The 17926-nt window shown below is 38.2% G+C and overlaps 1 protein-coding gene across 11 annotated transcripts in view; it reads right to left on the bottom strand.

Moving 5' to 3' along the window:
- The window catches only part of ARMC3 (armadillo repeat containing 3), a 110239-nt gene that overhangs the window by 61076 nt on the left and 31237 nt on the right, over nucleotides 1-17926 (bottom strand). For 6 of the 11 annotated variants that reach the window (XM_016962367.3, XM_016962370.4, XM_063817573.1 and 3 more), the window contains 3 exon segments: nucleotides 17662-17837; nucleotides 15157-15351; nucleotides 8766-8949 (listed from right to left, as the gene is read on the bottom strand). In XM_016962367.3, the coding sequence (XP_016817856.1) occupies nucleotides 8766-8949; nucleotides 15157-15351; nucleotides 17662-17837 (555 nt within the window). 11 annotated transcript variants of the gene reach the window in all.

Genomic DNA, 17926 nt, shown 5'->3' with positions numbered 1-17926 from the left:
ACTAGGTTAAAGCACGAGGAAGCAGGTTTTTTAATTTCTTAAGGACAGAAAGAGAAACCAGTTATTTTATTGACACCTTGAAAATTAACAGAATTAGAGAATTTGAGATTTCCTCTAAATCTAGCCATTTGAAGAACATGGATACCAATAGATCAAAACAGCATTTCCCAAACCAGAATCCAGACAAAAGGCCCAAACCAGAGCAAATGAGTATAAAATTATGGTCGAACAAAGTTATACAATCCAGACCACAAGGGAGAGTTTCTGAGGAAGAACAAATTGATAACCAATGGCCATGTGCTTGTGTAAAATAGAAGAATCTCTGATGCCAAGTGGGGCTATCTGGATTTGATCCTGCTTATTCTAGCTCAAGAGTTATTCAGAAGACAGGTGGGCTTCAGGCAGTCCGTGAACTCCCTGCAATTATATGCAGAATGTAGTGTATTTGTGCATTTTCAGAAGGTTACTCTTTGTTCAGATTGTCAAAGAAACTTAACACTCCCCAAAGTGGAGTGTGGGCAGTATAGTTGGATGTGCTTGGAAGCTGTCAGAAATACAGGCAGGAATTCAGAAGACAGGTCAGAATTAGAAACAGATTTGGGATTCATAAGCAAATAAGGAGGCAGCTGAAACATTAGTCATAAGTAAGAGTGCTCAGGGAGATTTTCAAGAGAATAAGACATAAAACAGAAGGCAAGTTTAGTGTTGAAATAAGCTGAGGAAAGTGGTAAAGGTGAAGGCTGGTCTGGTAATTTGAAGAACAATCAGGAGAGAGGGGTGTTTTGGAAACGATGGAATAAAAGAGTTTACAGGAGGAGAGGGCAATCAACAGTGTGGATTCCCACCCAGAGGTCACGTTAAAAAGGACTGAAAATGCCTCTGCAGGATTTCGGAGTTGAGAGGTCAATGTCAAATTCTACAAGGACTATTTTGGCAGAATGGTAGAAACAGAAGTCAGGTGCAGCAGGTGAAATGATGGAGATGAGCTGAGGAGATGTGGCTATTTAAAATGGACTGATCTGTCAAAGAGGTTGATAAGAAAAGGAGAAAAAGAGGACCCTGGGGCAAGGGGAAGAGAGGAAGAAACAAATTTCCACAAGTCACCCAGGCCACAGACAATGAAGGGCCTCTTAGAAAGCTCTGAATTTATATCACCTTCCTCTTATATAAACCAGTGGGATCAGGAGAAGAGAACTCTGGCGTTGCAATACTGCATTATGGGAAAGTCTCCTCCTCATCCACAATTGGGCTAAAGGAGTCCACTGCCCTTTCAATTGATGGGAAAACAGGCAAAGGGCACCCTGTAGGCTTCATCTATTCATTAAAACTAGGCCCAGGTAGAGTCCTCTGCATTCCATGATGAGCATTAAAAACCAAAATTATGAAACACTGCATAGAAAGGAGAACAGAGATGGTCTAAAAATAAGTATTCATGAGGAAAAAAGATTAAGTGAAACAAAAACAAGAATCCAAAGTATAGTGGAAAAAACTAGCTTCCTGAATTAGGGGAAAAAATCATGACTCTGGAGATCAAAAGGCTTGCCTGTGTAGTAGAGACAGTGGAGAGGGGGACTTAGACATATTTCGGCAAAATTTTCAAACTCAGGATAAAAAATTCTACCTTAAGCAAAAAAATCATATATGCAAAATAATGCAAATCAGGCTTGAACAATACAAAAGCAATCTTCATAGATAAGCTTTTCGTTTTTGTTTTTTTGAGATGGACTTTCACTGTTGTTGCCCAGGCTGGAGTGCGATGGTGCGATCTTGGCTCACTGCAACCTCCACCTCCTAGGTTCAAGTGATTGTCCTACCTCAGCCTCCCGAGTAGCTGGGATTACAAGCATGTACCACTACACCTGGCTAATTTTTTTGTATTTTTAGTAGAGATAGGGTTTCACCATGTTGGCCAGGCTGGCCTTGAACTCCTGACGTCAGGTGATCCACCCACCTCGGCCTCCCAAACCGCTGGGAGTACAGGCGTGAGCCACCGTGCCTGTCATCACTTCCATAGATATTTAAGGAGAAATGTTATGATGCAACAATTCCAAACCCAGTTAAATTGTCATATATGTTTGAAGGCAACAAACCTATGCACAGGTAAGGTAAGGTCTCAAAGCATATCACTATTGGATATACCTTAAAAAAATTTTAACTGAAAAATATACTCTGGTTAATTTGAGAAATGAATCAAATAAAATCATAAGGACAGGTAAGCTTTATTATGAGAAATTGACAGCACACACTGAAACAGATTCGATATGTATATAACTCTAAATGACAAATGTGGTTAAAATTGAATGTAATGACAGTGATTCTTAAAAAAGAGTCTTTGGCCAGGTGTGGTGGCTCATGCCTATAATCCCAGGACTTCGGGAGGCCAAGGCGGGTGGATCACTTGAGGTCAGGGATTCAAGACCAGCCTGTTCAACATGGTGAAACCCTGTCTCTACTAAAAATACAAAAATTAGATGAGCATGATGGCACGCACCTATAATCCCAGCTACTCGGGAGGCTGGGGCAAGAGAATCACTTGGACCCAGGAGCCGGAGGTTGCAGTGACCCGAGATCACTCCACTGCACTCCAGCCTGGGCAACAGAGCGAGACTCAGTCTCAAAAAAACAAACAAACAAAAAAAAACAGATTTTAGAGAGGGGAATCTATAACCTCTTATTGATCTTAGAAACATCAGAAAGGGAAAGAATTGTGGAAGCAAAATCGCTAAATATCTAAAATAACTATAGTAACTTTATCTTTAAAATAACTGTTTATAAAAGTTTTTAAAATCTATACAAAGAAATGAACAGCATAGAAAAATAAACAGAAAGCATAAAACATGATGTCAGAAATAAGGGTGAATATAGTAGCTATAAAAATAAATCTAACAATATTTATTTGCCTTGCCTTTTGGACCTAGTGGTAGTAAAGATTTCCCACTATTGCTAATCTCTGGGGACCTCATCATCTCTTGCTTATTCCCTTAACCCTAATTATACTTCTGAAAGTAGTTCCTTCATTTGTCTCTTTTAAAACCATCAGGAGTCTCCAGAATTTTTTTTTTGCCAAGACCATGTTTGATAATACATGGTAATCTTAATATCAAATTAGAATCAAAAGCTAAAGAGCAATAAAAGTGAGATTAAAAAAAATCAGTAGTGGATATAAAACATAAAGTGAAGTCATTTAATATAAAATTACAAGAGAAAGGCTGACCGCGGTGGCTCATGCCTGTAATCCCAGCACTCTGGGAGGCCGAGGCGGGTGGATCACGAGGTCAGGAGATCAAGACCATCCTGGCTAACATGGTGAAACCCCATCTTTACTAAAAATACAAAAAATTAGCCGGGCCTGGTGGCAGGCACCTGTAGACCCAGCTACTAGGGAGGCTGAGGCAGCAGAATGGTGAGAACCTGGGAGGTGGAGCTTGGAGTGAGCCAAGATCGCGCCACTGCACTCCAGCCTGGGCGACAGAGCGAGACTCTGTCTCAAAAAAAAAGAAAAAAGAAAAAGAAAAAATTACAAGAAAGTAAAAATAATATAGTGGGAAACTTCTAACATACTACTCTTCATCTGTGACAGATCATATAGCTAAAAAGAGAATAAGGATAAAACTGTACAATATAATTTATAAAATTGAACTAAAAGATAAACTCTGCATTCTACAGGAAATATATCTTTTTGTCTATTCAGAAAATATTTATTCATTCCATCCATTGTTTATCCTTATCTTAATATCCTTAATATAGAAATGAATTGCATATGATAAATGTTTATTTAAATAGTAAGCAGAGTATGCCTTTCCAAGATTTAATAGAACACTTGTACAAATAGATCCTATACCAGGCCTCAAAGAATATGCAATACTAGTCCAAAGCAAAGTTTGCATTTTTAACTATAAATCAAAGATGTTAGGATTTATTATTATTATTATTATTATTAAGGGTCTTGCTCAGTTACCCAGGCTGGAGTGCACTGGGATGATCACATCTCACTGCAGCCTCAAACTCCTGGGCTCAAGTGATCTTCCTTCCTCAGCCTCCCAAGTAGCTGGGACTACAGGTGCACAACATCACACATGGCTCATTTAAAAAAAATTTTATGTAGAGATGGGAGGTCTTGCTCTGTTGACCAGGCTGGTCTTGAACTCCTGGTGTCAAGTGATCTTCCCACCTCAACCTCCCAAAGTGCTAGGATTACAGGTGTGAGCCACTGTGCCCAGCCCCAAAATGTTACAAATTAAAATGAGGAACTTTGAGCTCTGGGTACTGACTGAGAAAGATGATCTGGGGGCTCCCTGCAGGTCCTTCCCTCAAAGGGTTGGCCCAATATGCTAATGTAGTTAGGAGACTAAAATACTTGCTGCATAAGACTGAAATGGAAAATAATGATAAATTAACCTATCTATAGATAATATAAAATGATGGTGCATACTTTTAAAATAGCTTTCGTAATACTTATCAACACATTTCAAGGAGGGTATAATAAACAAGAGGAAGTCCTGAAGAGGTAAGAAAATGATCCCAGGATGGCCTGAGGACATGCGTGGAGAGAGACTAAACAAGATCTGAATTCTTCGGTCTGAAAAAGTGATGTTTGAAGGGAACATAATACAATCACAGATGACATATATGAAGTAAATACAGTTAGTCATTAGATTCTAACATAAAGACAGGAGACACAACTTGAAACTGGAATGTAGTTATTTTAGAACTAACAAAAGGAAGTAGAATCAGAAAACATTAAGTGCCAGAAAGGATTTAAAGACTATCTGCTTGAATTCCTTTCTATTACAAATAACCAATTTCAACAAATGATGCTAGGAAAAATTTATGTCTACATGAAAAAGAACGAACTGGGACCATAATTTTATACCCTATATAAAAATAAACTCAAAATGGATCAAGACCTAAATGTAAGAGCTACAGCTACAAAACTCCTAGAAGAAAACATAGGGCAAAAGCTTTGATATTTGGTAATGAGTTATTGGATATGACACCAACAGCAAACAGCATAGCCAACAAAATAGATAAATTGGAATGCACCACAATTTAAAACTTTTTGCATCAAAGCACACAATCAACAGAGTAAAAAGGCAACCCACAGAATGGGAGAAACTGTTTTCAAATAATATCTGATAAGGGGTTAATATCCAGAATATATAAAGAACTTCTGTAACTTAGCATCAAGAAAACAACCCAATTAAAAAATGGGAGAAGGACTTGAATAGATGTCTCCAAAGAAGATATGCAAGTGGCCAGTAAGTACACGATAAAGATGCTTGAAGTTGCTAATCATTAGGGCATGCAAATAAAAAGTACAATGAGATAGCACCTCACGCCCATTAGGATGGCTACTATCAACAAACAGAAAATAGCAAGTGTGGGCCAGGATGTGGAGAAATTGGAACTCTTGTGCATTGGTTATGGGAATGTAAAATGGTACAGCTGCTACAGAAAACAATATGGCAGTTTCTCAAAAAAATTAAAAATAGAGGACGGGCATGGTGGCTCACACCTGTAATCCCAGCACTTTGAGAGGCTGAGTTGGGAAGATTGCCTGAGGTCAGGAGTTCAAGACCAGCTTGGCTAACATGGCGAAATCATGTCTCTACTACAAATACAAAAATTAGCTGGGTGTGGTGGTGCGTGCCTGTAGTCCCAGCTACTCAGGAGGCTGAGGCAGGAGAATCGCTGGAAGCCAGGAGGTGGAGGTTGCAGTGAGCTGAGATCGCACCACTGCACTCCAGCCTGGGTGACGGAGCGAGACTGTCTCAAAAAAAAAAAAAAAAAAAAAAAAAAAAAAAAAAAACTAAAAATATAATTACCATATGATTCAGTAACTCCACTTCTAGGTATATATCCAAAATAATTGAAATCAGGGACTCAAAGAGATATCTGTATACCCACATTCTTAGCAACATTATTCACATTAACCAAAAGGCAGATGCAACCAACTGTCCATCCATGGTTGAAAGGATAAACAAAATGTGGTCTATACAGGCAATGGAATATTCTTTGGCCCTAAGAAGGGAGGAAATTGTGACACATGCTACAACATGAATGAAACTTAAGGACATCGTGCCAAGTGCTATGCATTTGCAAAAGGACAAATGCTGTATGATTCCATATATATGAGGGATCTAGAGTCATCAAATTCATAGAGACAAAGAATAGTGGTTGCCAGGAGTTTGTGTGAGGAAGGAGTGGGAATGATTGTTTAATTGGTATACTTTTAGTTTTGCTAAATGAAAAGATTTCTGTGGATGGACAGCACCACAAAAATGTGAATACATTTAATGCCACTGAAATGTACACTTAAAAATGATGAAGACGGTAAATTTCATAGTATTTGTATTTCACCACAATTTAAAAGGCAAGAATAGGATTGATTCCTTTTCTTCAAGCAAAACCGCTCCCCTTCTTGAGTTCTTCAGTTCTGTGAGTGGCACCATTTTACTTCTAGCTGTCTAAGCCAGAAACCTGGCGTCATCCTTGGTATCGCCTTCTTCCTCTTTCAACCAACATAGTCATTCAAAAATACTCACACATGTGCTGGTGGTTCTCCTTGCAAAGTGCCTTGAGCCAGTCCTGAACACCGCATCTCTGTTTCAGGGCACCTTCACATCTCACCTAGATTACTATAGCAACCCCCTTTTGGTCTTCTGTGTCTGGTCCTAAACATTTCCAATCTCTTCTCCTCTTTGCAACACGAGTTCTCTTTCTTTAACAAGTGAAAATCCATGATGTTCCCTCCCTTCTGAGTAACTTCAATGGCTCTTTGTTGCCATTAAAATAAAGTCCAAAATCCTTAACTGGGCTTATAATGTCCATGAGCACTGGGCTCCTCACCACGTCCATAGCCTGAGCGCTCAGTGTTCTGTGGCTTTCTGGTCATTGGCCATTCTGAAAACTTTCAGTTCTGGAACTTACCATGTTATCCCTCCTCTGGCTTTTATACATACTGTTCCTTCTCAGAACCACTTCTCCTCCTCCGTCCCATCTGAACCTTCTTTGACCAGACAATTTATCTTATTTACTCTAGGTCCTAGCTTGTTAATCACTGATTTCAGAAATATTTTTCTGATCCAGGTCTGTGCTGGGAGCCTTCCTGGGTGATCCTGTGTTTCCATCATTAATCACTTTGAACACTGCATTGTAAGTGCCTGTTTACTTTCCTGTTCTGGGTGAGAACTCAGTAAGAAATCATGAGTAAACGAATATATACATTGTTCTGGAGAAGTTATAGTTCACTCAAAATCACTTAAGTAGGTCGTTACAATGCCAGTAGTGGAACTAGTACTAGAACTCTAGTACCAGGAACTCTGCAGCGTACTTTCCAGTACTGTGGCACATGATGGGTAGGCATCATCAAACTCACCACCTCAAAATGAGTGAGAACAGTCTTAGAATGACCCAGCCACATTTGATACATATAAATACTCTCCAAAGAGATGCTGAGATACGCAAACATTTCAGGTTTGGCATTGTCCGTGTCTCCCCATTTTACTTCTCTTCGGGTCTCACTTAGCTAAGAAGAACTAGGATAGAAGGAAGAGAGAACTGACCAGCTAGAATAATGTCTAAGTTCCATTTGATAGAATACTGGGTAAACCAACCTTTGCCAATATGAAGAAGCCTTGATTTCACAACCAGTCTCTCAAATAGGCATTTATAATGTAACTCATGAGGCCCCTCTATGCACTCTACATACTGGATGGTGAAATCTTGCTTACTGCATTAAAGCTTTGTCCTGAAGAAATCCAGTGTGTGCTGAAAATGGAGTGTTTCCCATAGTATACATATCAATATACAGATGTGAGTATATATGTTTAGAATATAAATCACTTAAAATAGTCAACGCTGTCATCATTTCTAAAAGTAGTGGTGCAGAAGGGGAAAAATAAGATCGCATCTTTTATTAGATAAAAGACTCCAAATATACATAAATTAAAACTATAATTTCATCTGTGCTTGTGCTGTAATTAATCTCTCATATTTTACAGATTTATATCAACATAACTTGTCACTGAAATGCAAATTGTATTATGTATATAGTATGAGCATATTTTTCACAGCTATGTAACATGGTGCTACTAGACTCCAGCTGAAACTTGAAAATTACTTTATAGATATCATTGTGAATGTGGATTTCTTCAATGCTCTCAGGTTCACAAACAATGCATACCTTCTATATAATTCCAAATTCAAGTGAAACAAAGGCTTAAAACTTAATGTAGAAATGAATTGTATTTTGAAAAATAGGATAATGAAATCATATTGAGTTCTTCATATCCCTGACAAATCTCTAACTCATTGGAAGTGAGATGAGTTTGGACTTAAGTAGTAAATATAGCACTATTCTCAAATGGTTTTTAAAAAGCAGACAAATGCTCTAGTGTTGGTTAGTACTAATCAAAATTGAGACAAGAGGAATTATATATGTTTTGTTTATATAAAATAAGACATGGCAGGGTGCAGTGGCTCATGCCTGTAACTCAGTCAAAGTGGGCAGATCGCTTGAGCCCAGGAGTTCTAGACTAGCCTGGGCAACACAGCAAAACCCTGTCTCTACAAAAAATACAAAAATTAGCCAGGCATGGTGGTGCATGACTGTAGTCCCAGCTACTAGGAAGGCTGAGGTGGGAGAATCACTTGTAACCTGGGGAGGTTGAGGCTGCAGTGAGCTGTGATCACGCCACAGCACTCCAGCCTGAGAAACAGAGCAAGATCCTATCTCAAAATAAATAAAATAAAATGAGACATACGATCATAAGCTGCTTTAGTAATGGCTTTTGCTGCATTCTTCTGAATATCAGGAATTGTAGAGTTTTCTGCAAATGACAGGAGCTTTTTAAGACCCCCTGTCTGCTGAATCTGCACCACAGTATCCATGTCTTCAAGGCAATTGGCTATCACTGCAAGTGCTTCTATATGAAGGTCATTCAATTCCTAATAATAAAAGCAAATACAACTTTAGAAAGTTGTACTAAAATGTACACTTCCCAAATTTGACTACAAGAGGAAATAAAGTCAGTCAGAACACAATGTCATGATTTTTGTTGTGACAGAGGCCCCAGGGAACAGGAGTTCTGCTTATCAAAGTAACATCACTCTTCTTGGCCATGTGCCCTGTCTTTTCTCCTTTCCCTTACTCCAAAATGTTTTATGGATAAAAAGTAATGCTAGGGAGGAAACTTCCAGAAATGGTAGTCAATGAAGTTGCTCATACAGTCTTCTACAAAAAACAATTTTGAAATCTGGAGAAAACATTTTTTGAAAAAGCAGGACAGAAACTGATGAAAATATATACTTTAAAATAATTTGTGACTATAACAGAAGTATTGCGAGTGTGTGGCCGTCTTGCCTGAGGAAATCTACTGAATCCCCACAGCCATGGAAAACTGCGGTTTTACCTAAATAGCTAGAAATGTAAACGGGAAATCCCAAAAGTGAGAAATGCTCAGAAAGGATAATCCACCATCATGAAGGGAAGGAACTCACTTTCACAGCAAATACATTGTGGCCAATGTTCATGGAATTCACTGGTTTTACCACGTTTCCCACCATCCTGAAGCAGCTGGCTTGATAGAATGGCCTTTTGAAGACTCAGTTACAGCACCAGCTAGGTGGCAATACCTTGCAGGGCTTTGGCAAGGTTCTCCAGAATGCTGTATATGCTCTGAATCAGTGTCTACCATATGGTGCCGTTTCTCCCATAGCCAGGATTTGTGGGTCCAGGAAGGGTAAACATCACCCAAGGATTTTGCATCCTCTTCTGGGGTAAGCATTGGGAAATATTTGGTTGTATATAGGATAGTTGTATCACATTAGGTAAAAGTATGATCTCATTATTGTCTGAAGATTATGATTTAAGAGGTATATGGGTACCAAATTGACAAGGAGAAAACTTGTGATGAATTTTTATCTGGGCCACAGTACCCAGATATTTGGCCAAATATTATTCTAGATGTTCCTGTGAAAGTACTTTTTATATGAGATTAATGTTTAAACAGGCTTTGAGTAAAGCAGATTACCCTCCACGATATGGGTGGACCTCATCTAATGAGTTGAAGGCCTTAATAGAACAAGACTGATCTGCCTGGCCACAGAGGGAATCCTGCCAGTACAGCACCCCTGGACTCGAATTACAACACTTCTCTGGGTCTTCAGCCTACTGGTCTAACCTGTGGATTTTGGACTTACCAAGCCTCCAAAATCACATGAGCCAATTCCTTAAAGCAACTACCCACCCCCGCCCCCAAACACACACCCATTGGTATGGTTTGGCTCTGTGTCCTAAGCCAAATATCTCAAATTGTGATCTCTAGGCAAATTCAGTAACATAATCCCCACGTGTCAAGGGAGCGACCTGATGGGAGGCGATTGGATCATGGGGGCAGTTCCCCCGTGCTGTTCTCATGACAGTGAGTGAGTTCTTATGAGATCTGATGGTTTTATAAGTGTTTGCCAGTTCCTCCTTCACATGGTCATCTGCTGCCATGTAAGATGAACCTGTTTCCCCTTCTGCTATGATTGTAAGTTTCCTGAGGCCTCCTCATCCACTAGGTTCTGTGAGTCAATTAAACCTCTTTTCTTTATAAATGACCCAGTCTCGGGCAGTTCTTTATAGCAGTGTAAAAATGGACTAATACACCCATATACACATGCACATGTACAATATACATACATCCTGTTGGTTCTATTTCTCTAGAGAACTCTAATATAAGGTATAACCCAAAATCTGAGTATAAACTATGCCCAGACCTCTGGCTGACTACTAAACTATACATGCGTGGAGAAGACCCCAGGGACCCTGGTGAAAATAAACAGGCAAGGACTAGAAAGCATATCTTCTCCTTGAAGAGGGAGCTGTGCTAGGTGAGATTGATTAATTTACTGCTTTTAAATACAGTGCATTCCTCAATCCATGTGCAGCTCATTTGGCAGAATGCTGAAGCCTTACTGGTCTGAGGTGTCAGAGATCAGAGCCTGAGACTGACAGAGGAGCCACAGGTGACCAGCAAACTGCAGAAGCTCTGGGGAGAACTCCATGGAGTCAGGCTAAAAACAGCAGCAACCAGAAACTGTAAGAACTGAGCAGAGATACCAGCGGCACCACTAGAGAGACAAAGTGTGTAGCTCACTGCCTAGTACAGCAAAATAGCCGCAATCCTCAGAAGGACACAACAGAATCTGGAATCACTAGAAAGTATTATCTACAATGCTCATTCTTAACCATGCAAAGAAGAAACAGGAAAGTGTGACTCAAAGTCAGAAAAAAGTCAGTCAACAGAAATCTACTCTGTTAGGGACAGATGTTGGTGAATTAAGTAATTAGAGACTTTAAAGCAGCTATGATAAATATGTTCACAGAGGAAAGCTCAGTAGAGAAATGAAACTTCAAACATGGAAATTTAAGACTTGAAAAGTACAAAAACTAGAAAGAAAAATTTACTAGGTGGACTAAACGGCAGATTAGAGATGCCGAAATCACATAAATTAAACAGAGATCAAAAGACGTTATTTAATCTAAAAAATTGAAGAAAAGTGAGCAGAGCCTTAGAGTCCTGTAAAATATCAAGCAAGACAACATATATGTAATTGGGTTCCAGAGGGAGAGAAGGAATGGAAAAAAATATTTGCATAAATAATGACTGAAAAATTCCATGATTGGCAGAAAACACTAATTTACAGATCTAAGAAGGTCAAGCACCCCAAGCAGGATATATAATTATATCACTTCCATGCAGAAGAGAAATGCAGAAAGCCAAAGATAAAGAGCAAAGTGTTGAAAGCAGCCAAAGAAAAGTGACACATCACGTACAGGAAAATAGTTAAGCTTAATGGCTGAATTTTCATCAGAAATACTGGCATTCAGAAGAAATTTAAAAATGCTAAAAACAAAACTAGCAGCCAAGAATTTTGTATCAAGCAAAAATGTCTTTTCAAAATTAAAGGCAAAAGGAAGCCACTTCCAGATAAATTTAAAAGACAGAATTTATGCCATTATATTTACACTATAAGATATGCTAAATGAGGTTCTTCAGGTTGAAGGGAAATGACCCTGATGACAACATGGATCTACAGGAAAAAATGAAAAGCATCAGAAATCATACATATGTGAGTAAATATAAAATACTAAATATTGATAGATGAATATATGGATAGGTACTACACAAACACATATGAATATATAATCCTTAATATCTTAACACATGATATAGGACTCTTCAAAACAAAAAATTATTACATTGTATTGTTGGGTTTGTAATGGACACAGATATAAAATATGTAACAATATTAAGAATAGGAAAAGTAGAGATACATTGTTAAAAGGTTCGAGTATTTTACTTGAAGTAGTTCAATATTAACTCTAGACTATTATAAGTTAAAGTTAAGTTGCGTATTGTAATCACTACAGCAACCACTAAAAATAGAACAAAGAAATATAGCAAAAAAGCCAAGAGATGAATTAAAATGTAACACTAAAAAAAAAAAAAAAACACTACAGGGGGCCGGGTGCAGTGGCTCATGCCTGTAGTCCCAGCACTTTGGGAAGCCAAGGCAGGAGGATCACCTGAGGTCAGGAGTTCGAGACCAGCCTGGCCAACATGGTGAAACCCCTCCCCCCCACCAAAAATACAAAAATTAGCTGGATGTGGTGGCACGTGCCTGTAGTCCCAGCTAGTTGGGAGGCTGAGTAGGAAAATCACTTGAACCCAGGAGGCAGAAATTGCAGTGAGCAGAGATCGTGCCACTGCTCTCCAGCCTGGGTGACAGAGCAAGGCTCCATCTCAAAAAAAAAAAGAAAATTAACACTACAAAAGGCAGGAAGAGAGGAACTATGGAATAAAACAGATCAGACAAATATAAATGGGAAGCTTAACTATAACCAAATCAATAATCATATGATAATTGAAAACTAATCAAAAGGTAATTAAGTGGAAACTGACATATTAATATGTGTTCAGTCCATATACATATATTATCTCTTTAGTTCCTTTTAAAAAGTGTTTTATATTTTTCAGTGTATAGATTTTGCAAAAAGTTTGGTAAATTTATCTCCATGTAGTTCATATTGTAGGAAGGTATTATAAGTTCAAATGTACTTTTGCTGTTTTGTTCATTGCTCACATATAGAAATATGATAAATTTTTATGTATTGAACTTTCATCCTTTGACCTCGATAGATCTATTTATTAGTTCTAGTAAGTTTCTGTAGTCTTCTTAAGATTTTCTGTATAAATGGTCATGCAATCTGAATAAATACAGTTTTACGGCTTCCTTTCCAGTTTGTTAGTCTTTTGTGTGTGTGTGTGTGTGTGTGTGTGTGTGTGTGTGTGTGTGTCAGAGTCTCGCCCTGTTGCCAGGCTGGAGTGCAGTGGTGCAATCTCAGCTCACTGCAACCTCCGACTCCTGGGTTCAAGTGATTCTTCTGCCTCAGCCTCCCTAGTAGCTGGGATTACAGGCACGTGCCACCATGCCCAGCTAATTTTTGTATTTTTAGTAGAGACGGGGTTTCACCATGTTGGGCAAGACGGTCTCGATCTCCTGACCTTGTGATCCACCCACCTAAGCCTCCCAAAGTGCTGGGATTACAGGTGTGAGCCACCATGCCTGGCCCCAGTTTGTTAGTCTTTTGTGTCATTTATTTATTTATTTGGGCTTATTGCCCCGGTTCCAACTTCCAGGACAATGCTGAATAAAAATTATGGGAGCGGACACCTGTGCCTTCTACCTACTCTTAGGTGAGGATGTGGAGAAGAATTTTGATGTTTCACTCTCTATATTTTTGTGTTCTTTGAATTTTTCCCACTAGAATATATACATATATACATACCAGTTCTTAAAAAACCCTTCTCACATATTTCCTAGCTCTAACCATAGGCAAGTTATTCAACCTCTTTGAGAGGCATTTTTCTTATTTGTATAATAGGATTAACACTATAATAGGTATATATGATTATATATGTAATGATAGAATTATTATCAATACTTTCATTTTATAGATAAAAATACCATCACATTCCTCAATGAATTACAAATTTAATAAAATCACAATGCCTGCCACCTAGCAGGTGCTTCCATCCCCTTTCCTAATTAAAAGAAGACAGGTAAAATATCAGATAGGTGAGAATACTATGGCATATCAGATAAACCCTGTGGTTAGTCACTTTCTACCTGTGTGACATAAGGCAAATTAAGTAACATTTCTGGTTTCAGTTCCCCTTTTAAAAAACAGGATAAAATGTGTACTATATAGTGTTACTAGGATTTTGCATCACAAGTGTAATTATAGGGGATCACATATGGGATCCACAAATCAAAGGCGGGTAGGTCCACATGGCTGGGAACATGCTTGTGCCATCACTGCTCTTTTATATTGTACTTCATTTTCCCGGTGTTGTATCATCAAACTGAGTTCTGGTTTTTTTAGAAAAAAATTTAACAATTGGATAGTTTGAAACAGAATACAAAGTTATTACTCCGTTTTTCTCCTTCAATATGTTCCTATCTCTGGAATTTCTAAGAGGTACTTCAAGTAGATTTCTGTTATTAGAATTAATTGAATTTACTAAATATTAAAGTAGGGATACTGGATCTGAAATCTGTTTATTACTGTTTCACTAAGGAATTAGTGGCGAAAGACACAGGACACATTCAGAAGAGATCTGAACCACTCAAGTCAATTAAATGGTTTTCAATAAACTGCTAGATGAGTTTTTCTAACCAGGAGATCCCAGAAGGCACAGATAAATTCTTAAAGTTTGATTCTTAAGGAGCTTATTAGCAACTATGGACATTTAGCTCCAATATTATTAAAAGGTATCTAGAAGGTAAATTACGCTTCTGCTTTATCCCAGAGAAAACCATAATGAAGGTTAAAAGACTCACCCTAGGTGTTTCAGGAAATCAAGAGGAAGATCATAGACAAGAATTTAAAAACCTTAAGTCTGCTAAACTAGAAGACTTTTAAAATTAGTTTATAATAGTCTCTACAATTAGCCTGATTTAAGCAGGCCAATAAACTTTATCTAGCAATAAGCAAATTAATCCATTACACTTAATACACGTTAAGTATAATAAAATTTCATTTTTAAACATTTGGGAGAAATACATTTCCTCATAGAGGGTGGAATGAATGAAACTAAATACCTTAGTTTCTAGGATCTTAATAAGATGGTCCAATCCTTGATTGTCTCTTAGCATTATTCGAGACTCCTTATCATTTGTAATAACACCTAAGGTTTTGAGAGCCAACAACTGAATCACCGGATATTCTGACTTCAAGAGATCTAAGATAGGAGGTATTGCATTTAGTTCTTGAAGTTTAGCTCGACACTGAAAATCCTGCCACAAAATACAGATGATCAATAATTTTTTTAAGCAAAATACATTCTCAAGAATGGAGAAATTCTGTTTTCTAACACAAGAACATAAGTTATAATTTTCCCATCTTTTATTCCAGATTCCCTTCCAAAATAACTCACAAAATAAGAAATCTTTCAATTGACAACACCAAAATTTATTTTAACTAATATGTAGACATTGTCTACAACAGAAAATATACATGATCTATGACTTTTATCTATTGTTTATTATGCAGCAAATTCTGATTAAACAGCAGTATAATAAAATCTATGCATAATGAAATTCTTCTCACACTTGGATATACAGCTTCAAATAGTAATTAATACAATGAAATGGCATTGATTCCTTATTATCTCATTCAAATGGATTGTTTATGAAATACCTATTAGCATGCAGTACTGTTGACAGGCCCTCTGCATGCAAATTTACAGCAGGTTTATTCAGATACATGACCTTTATTTAAGACATTTACACAATCAAGGGGTCATTGTAATCTAGACAATTGTTGTGCCTGTATGTCTATGATTCTGTGTGAGTGAAGAAGTGGGTGGTTGGGGGAGTTTAAGAAAACAAGCCAAGAAGCCATGAAAAGCTCCCAAACTCTTTTAAGACATGATACCTTTGATCAAAACATGGTAAATATAAAATAGTACTAAAGGTGGAAAAGGCTCCAATTATAGCTTAGCTTTCCCCTGTCCATCCTTCAATTGATTGCTAATATTCAGCCTCCTTTAGACACAATTGTAGATTGCTTTTTGTCATGGGTTGAATTGTGTTCCCCCAAAATATATGCTGAAGTCCTAACCCCAGTACCTCATAATGTGACCTTACTGAAGACAGGGTCATTGCAGATGTCATTAGTTAAGATGAGGTCATCCTGGAGTAAGGTGGGCCCTTAGTGGTGTCCTTGTACAATTAGTGTCCTTAGGAGAGAGAGACGACAGAGGGAGAGCTTGCTGGGATGCAGCCACAAGCCAAGGGATGCCACCAATGGATGGCCACTACATGAAGCTGGGAAGAGGAGAGGAAGGGTCCTATCTGGTCTCAGTGGGGACGTGGTCCTACTGCCACCTTGATTTTGGACTTCTGGCCTCCAGAACTGTGACTGTCTGTAGTTTTAAGCCACCTAGTTTGTAGTACTTTGTTACAACAGCCCTAGGAAACTAATACACAGTTTTTAGCCAGTACTGCTGTTAAGAATTGTGGAGGTAATCATTTTGATTTCTTCTTGATTAAGACAATAGAGAAATACTGCTCTAAGGAGTCTTGGGATTTAAAACACAAACACACAGGAATATTTAATCAAATGAGGTAAAGCCAAAGTGACCGGAGAAGGGAAAAGAGGGGCTGAGCTTCTTTTTCAGGGTCTCTTTTTTAGGGAGGGAGGGGTGAGGGTGAAACCAGTCCTGTCGAGTAGCAATGGCATACTGGGCCAGGAATTTTGCTTTTGCTGCATTTTGACATGAGCCTATTTGTCCCTCTTTGCCTGAATACATTGCCTCTGCATTAATCCTCTTCTTCACTCTCGTTTTGGTATCTCCTCATTCCCTACTCTATTAATGGCCATTTAAAATTTGTGTCTTTCCAATTTCAGGTGATCTAAAGCTCATCAAATGTGCATGCTAATTGTTAAGGAATCTAAGCAGCAGAGAAGGCTGTTCAAAGTGTCAGGAAGCTGACCTGCTGTGGTTGTGAGGGTGTGTGTGTGTGTATGTGTGTATATTCTGGGGGTTGGGGTGCAAAGGACAGGACTGCAGGGGAGGGGAAGGTTGGCAGTTTCTTTCCGTGACAAAGGAAAACAGCACAGTGAGGTAGCATCTTGCTATTGTGGACAATGAATTCTGTCCTGCATACTCAAAAATCAAAAATCACTAGATTTTTAGCAACAAATAAGCCTAAACCAAAATCTCAGTACATTGAATAGGGTATATATTACATCCAATGTGCTTAGACCAGCAGGGTTCAGTCAATAGTAACTGCGCAGTTTCCACATATTAGATTTCCTGTTTCAAAAGAAGTACATTTTATTTGCATGCCATTCTATTCTTTAAAAACAAATACATTTCCAAAATACTTTTTCACAGGAGACAATGACTTACAAAATGTGAAAATTGAAAGATTATCTACATTAAGCTTCCATTATTTTTTTCTCTGAATGATAAATACCAGTAACAAGAAGATCTGATGATGCAAAACTGGTGCGTTTTTAAAAGCTTTTTTCTATTTTTAATGGGAAAATAAATTCTAAAATCAGCTTTCGTCAGAACGCTTTTTAGAAATTAATCTTACCTGCACCAAGTTGTAAATGCATTCCATAGAGTTCTTCTTTACATCCGGGTCGGGGCTACTCAGTAGTCTGATGAGTGGCTCTAATCCCCCATGTTCAAATATTTGCACTTTACTGGTGTACTCTGCAGACATGTTTGCTAGACAAAGACTAGCAAACTCATGGATAACTACTTCTTCTGTGTATCAAAAATAAATAACACAAGTATGCCAAATGCTTATTATTCAGCCACTACTTTAAAATATGCTTTGGAAACCAAAGCTCCAC

This window comes from Pan troglodytes, chromosome 8 (assembly GCF_028858775.2).
Source record: "Pan troglodytes isolate AG18354 chromosome 8, NHGRI_mPanTro3-v2.0_pri, whole genome shotgun sequence".
NCBI lineage: Eukaryota > Metazoa > Chordata > Mammalia > Primates > Hominidae > Pan > Pan troglodytes.
The sequence above is the reverse complement of the archived record's forward strand: the minus strand, read 5'-3'. Positions and strand labels throughout refer to the sequence as shown.